We start from the raw sequence: 6000 nt of genomic DNA, 5'->3' as shown, positions 1-6000 counted from the left end.
TTTTTCATCTTTTGAAGTTCTCAACTACAAGTGCATGCAATACCACAAAACAGATGGGGAATTTGTCCTTTTCAGACACAGCGAAGCAGAGGAGACCAAGAAAATACTGTATTACAAAACTGTAATATAACCACATTTTTTCGATGTTGTTTGATCATCAGCAACCAACAGTCAGTCAGTATTAAAGATAGTGAATGAGTCAAGAGCAAACTACACAATCTTTTGCCTCATGGTAAATAAATTACAGTTGAAACACTTCAAAATAAGTTGCATAGAGATGATAAGCAGAAATTGTTGTTTTAATACTGAAGTGGAACGGATTATACATTCATCTCTGAATACAGGCAATGGTGCATCACTTATATTATCAACAAGTCAATTTATTTACTTTCATTGCACAATATAAAGAGCACAATCTATGGCACAATATTACTGTATAGATATGGCAATAAACTGAAATGAAAAAAATAAAATGAGGTGTGCAGTCATTGTACTGAAAGTATCTGCATTCTAGATGCATTTATTCTAAAGATGCATTCTAGAGATGTATACAACTTTCATGTCTGGCGTGACACTTGTTTACAAATCAAAAATATATTAAAATGGTAGATTGAGGAAATCTAGGTGTTAAAAATCCATAGACCTCATAGAGTCTGTTACAAAACACCACACACCTTCAGTAGAAGATATCATTTAATATTTGACATTCTTCTACAATGAGAAAATTGATGCATACTGTTTACTCGTATTGTTGCTTTTGAATATACTATACTGAGGTTATTTTCTGGTTTTTGTTTATTGAAATATTGACTTGGAATTGTAACTGAATAATGTCCTCACTTGGTAAAGGTCAACTATAGTTACTTCAGATTAAAACTATGAATAATAAATTTCTGGCAAAATTCAAAATGCCACGATTTTCATTTTGTGATAAACTCTGATCTAGGATTTAGAATCAACTCCGATTATACAGAAACAAACCATAGTACCAATTACTATGACAGATCAAATACACGATTCTTTTAGAAGGATTGCAGTTTTTCTTAACACATTTGTTCATATTGTGAAGAATATGCCACACCAACAGAATTTGACGTCTGACCTTGCCTGCTTTTCTGATGCCATTGTTAAAAATGTGCATTGTGTGTTCTCTATGGCACTTTTCAAAGCATCTCAATTTGTATACATCTCTGGAGATCAACCGACTTCATTGTGCATAATTGATATATGTTACAAAATCAAATGCAAAAGAGATCTGTGGACGGGATGAATATAAATTCTATTTGATTGAGTGGAGGTTGAACATTGGTAATAGTCCCACTGATCCAACACAACACAGGAACACAAATTGAATGATAGACAAATCAGAAAGTTGTACAATAAAACAAAGTGAGTTGAGGAAATCAGTTGTACCCAAACTTTCAGATTAAATATCAAGTACACCACCTAAAGGACTTTTTAAAAAAAAATGTTGTTACAGAGAAATATTTAAACAATTAAATGACAAGACAGAAGCTGTCAGAACTGACAGGTAATCAATCAATCAATCAATGCACACACATCTCCCTGTCAGCTTTATGTGGCATCATCACTGTTAACCTTTTGAGTGCTGTAATTTTCTCCCGCCAAAATTTTAGGCCCAAAATTTTACCAATTTTTATAAATTTTTTCTGTAAATTTGTGATAATTTTGGACCAAATGGACATCACATTTCATTGGCTACAGTTTTTTCTCAAAATTTTGACAAAAATCTGAAAAAATTGACTCGCGTATATTTTCTGAAGGTGGCAAAAATTGATTGTGGCACTCAAAGGGTTAACCAGCAGCAATTGTTGATATCACTTGTGGTCCTACAGTCAAAGTAACTAAAAATCCAAGGATTTTTACATATTTTGTCAGGTCCAAAAATACAATCTTCAAAGTATCATTGTACAGATAAGTTGACATATCATTTTTACAGTATCATTGACTGATTATATTACCATGCCCTGCCCGTCGCATTTTGATTGGTCGAGCTGAACCACATGGTTTTTTTACATGCCCGTAAATATGAATAATAAGATTAACAACTCAAAGTATCGTAACTTTACACCTCAAACGTAAATCATAATCAATAACAAAATAAAATGGAGCGCTTGTAGGTCAAGTTGAGATACTTTTTTCTGAAAACATCTACGGATTTGCCAATTTTTAAAGCACACGCGACAGTGCGTCGCGTATTGCTCAGTTTCTGGGGCCCAGTTGTCGTTCGCTCCTGAAATTTTCGGAAATTTTGACGGTTTTCTTGGGTTCGCTGATAATATAATGGAAATAACAGACTCCGCTCTGACCATTAACGTTTATTTGCGGGCGCGGGCTCGAGGAAAGCCAAATTAACGGGCTCGGCAAGCCTCGCCCGTTAATATTTGGCTTTCCTCTCGCCCTTGCCCAAAAATAAACGTTAATGGTCAGCGCGTCGCCCGTTATTTCTATATTATTTAATGCTTTCTGGAAAGTTTTATTTATAAGAACTTTTCCAAGCCTTTCCGCAGTTTTAAAATTCAGGGACTTTCAAAGATTTTCCAGCATATAGGTACAAATGATTACTGCAGTAGTATAAATTTGTTTTATGAAATTACTTTCCTAAAAAAATCAGGATTTTGTAAAAATATTAAATGTTGTTCATCAATATTGAGACAATATATGCAAAATGTTTCTACTATACTCGTCCAAGTATAATCCCCTAATTCACAAACACAAAGCACCATTATATAAGGACAGGGCTTATACTCTAGCAATCCAAGTTCTCTGTCATAAATACTTAATTTATGTTAATTTATGCATGATTATTGAACACCACTCCAATTTTCAATCACATTGAAAAATCCACTTGCATCCAAAGATATTGAAAAAGGCAAAAATGTACAGGAGATTTGGTAGTGTCACTATCTCATTAACTGACATGCCACGATCACATTATTACTGATAGACAATCTAATCAATTCCTTGATACAGAAGGGACAATTTGGTGAAATTTCCATTAGAATCATATCATGAAATGAAAAAGCATAACTTGGAACAAAGACACATACCCTGCCTATCAACAGCATAGTGTGAACTGTGAACCGGCAAGCATTGGCTGCATGTAAAAGCACCTGTACTCTGCAATATCAAACGGCATCTTGTGAAAACCACATATAACCGTGAAAACTGTGACAGTCCCCAGTAAAAACCCTTCAAAGACGAAAGGATAATTGCTTCACACAAATGAAATTGCATGTTTGGGGATGAAAACCAATATTGTTGATATGAATGAAAATAAACAATGGCAGATTGGATCTCAGAGTAGGACTGCTCTATAGGTAACGGGGGATGGAGGATAACAGAATCATAAAGGTATTGTAAAACTGTGCCATTTTATTTACAAAGCTGTCACAGGAACTTAATGTTCAATTGTTTTAACATCTGTTAATAGTTTCTTTGATCTAAAAAGTAATTTTTCTCACTGTAACAACCTCTTACCCTCGCTTAACCTTTCTGTATTTAAGTTAAACTAGGGTAGTGGCTTACACATGGATGTACAGCATTTTCAAAAACCTCTGAAAGTAGTGGAGGGAGTTATACCTGGACGAGTAAGGTATTGTTCATTAGCTATTGAAAGGATATGACAATAGTAAAAACTGGATAACTTTAATAGCAAAGATGTCTAACTGCTATCACTCATAGGAATTACTTCAATTCCTCAAATTAAATGTGTCTCCGAATTTCAAAAGATAAAATATGATAAAATATGATAGGTGTCCTATCATCTCCATACTACTTTATTTTGCTGATGATTGACTGAAATTCTCCTTCAAGTTCAGAAAAATCCGGCCTGTCTTTTGGTTCCCAGTTCCAGCATTTCTTCATAATTTCATAGACATTATCTTCGCAATGAGTCGGTTGTGATAATCGGAGTCCTTGATACAGATCATGCAGCAGACGCTCAAATTTCACCTCATTTCCCTTATTTATGTACCTGCATAACAAAACACAAGAAATCATAAGTTTTAGAAAAAGTATCACGTACCTTCCACCATTATATGTCACCATTGTCAGGGAGGAGTAACTGATCTATTCTTGATGGGTTACTGCATGTTGGTAAAGCTTAGTATGGTGACAAGTTCAAAGTCTAGTACAGTACATGTGTTTGCTGATAACACGTAATAAGTGATAATCTTGTCATTGATGGAATACCGGTCAAAAAGCAAAAACTAGAAAATGAACTGATAATTTCTACCCAGGATTTGCAATCAACTTCAATCATTCCAACTTTTCCCGACACAGACGCTTGCCAGGTTGGATCAGTTACATCTTTCACTGATCCCTTTGTTTTAGATGTTTTTTTCCTGTAAATCAGTCTATCAGACACATTTAGCATCTTTCCCAAATGTTGAAACAGAATTCATCGCAATGGATTATCCATTTCATCCACTTGTCGTACAGGCTTATGAACCTGTTGTTATACAGATACAAGGAATTGTGGGATAACAGACATCTTCAGTTCAGTTCAGCCCAAGGTTTGTAATACACTTCCAATGACTATCCAGGGTTTGAAATGGACTGGAAATCACTCTACAGGATTTGTATTAAACTTCCAATGATTATACAGAGTTTGGAATAAACTTCCAATAACTATACAGAGTTTGAAATGAACTTCCAATAACTAACTAGGGTTTGAGATGGACTGAAAATAGCTATACAGGATTTGTAATAAACTTCTAATGACTTAACAGGTTTTGCAGTGAAACTGGAAATGACTATACAGGTTTTGCAATTCACTAATAATGACTACAAGGGGTTTGAAATGAACTGGTAATGACTGTACATGGTTTGCAATGAACTGGAAATAACCTTACAGGGTTTGCAATTAACTAACAATGACTATACCAGGATTGCAATAAACTGGAAATGACCTTACAGGGTTTGCAATGAACTGGAAATGACCTTACAGGGTTTGTAATTAACTAACAATGGCTATACCAGGATTGCAATAAACTGGAAATGACCTTACAGGGTTTGCAATGAACTGGAAATGACCTTACAGGGTTTGCAATGAACTGGAAATGACCTTACAGGGTTTGTAATTAACTAACAATGACTATACCAGGATTGCAATGAACTGGAAATAACCTTACAGGGTTTGCAATTAACTAACAATGACTATACCAGGATTGCAATAAATTGGAAATGACCTTACAGGGTTTGTAATTAACTAACAATGACTATACCAGGATTGCAATGAACTGGAAATGACCTTACAGGGTTTGCAATTAACTAACAATGACTATACCAGGATTGCAATGAACTGGAAATGACCTTACAGGGTTTGCAATTAACTAACAATGGCTATACCAGGATTGCAATAAACTGGAAATGACCTTACAGGGTTTGCAATGAACTGGAAATGACCTTACAGGGTTTGTAATTAACTAACAATGGCTATACCAGGATTGCAATGAACTGGAAATAACCTTACAGGGTTTGCAATTAACTAACAATGACTTTCCAGAATTTGCAAATGAACTGGAAATGACCTTACAGGGTTTCAGGTATGTAAGCGGTCTGAAATCACCAAAGTGCGCCTGCAATCTGCGCCGGCGCATTTCAAACTGCGCCCCCATTTTGCGCCGGTATATTGCGCCGCCCAAACTGCGCCTTACTCTGCGCCAAAACACTTCCGAGTGTCACAACATCGAGTAGTCGCACTTGCGTAGCACTAGCAGGACGCTTTAGCAGTGTAGACTGTAGATATTAATATCCGTGCCCTAAAAAATGCAGCTAGAAAAATGATATGACATGTTTTCACGGAGTCTCGGAGGTAGGAGACCATGTTATGTTTGTATGGGACGGATTACACTCACTTGGCGGTATCGTGGCTTGGCCTCAGCAGCAGTCAAAATTTGTGAATTTTGCATCTCCATAAAGGCCAGGGACTTGATACCCGGGATCAAGTTAATCCCGTTCACCTTTGACATCCCC

General features: G+C 35.8%; 1 protein-coding gene across 1 annotated transcript in view; it reads right to left on the bottom strand.

Moving 5' to 3' along the window:
- Positions 1 to 359: 359 nt before the first annotated feature.
- Positions 360 to 6000, bottom strand: part of LOC139116248 (tyrosine-protein kinase JAK2-like) — a 42567-nt gene continuing 36926 nt past the window's right edge. The window contains exon 18 of the mRNA XM_070678838.1: positions 360 to 3997. Within this exon, the coding sequence (XP_070534939.1) occupies positions 3796 to 3997 (202 nt within the window). The 3' untranslated portion in view covers positions 360 to 3795. The remainder of the gene's footprint in view (positions 3998 to 6000) is intronic.

Source organism: Ptychodera flava, chromosome 17 (genome assembly GCF_041260155.1).
Source record: "Ptychodera flava strain L36383 chromosome 17, AS_Pfla_20210202, whole genome shotgun sequence".
Taxonomy (NCBI): Eukaryota; Metazoa; Hemichordata; class Enteropneusta; family Ptychoderidae; genus Ptychodera; species Ptychodera flava.
This window is presented reverse-complemented; position numbering and strand designations above follow the sequence as displayed.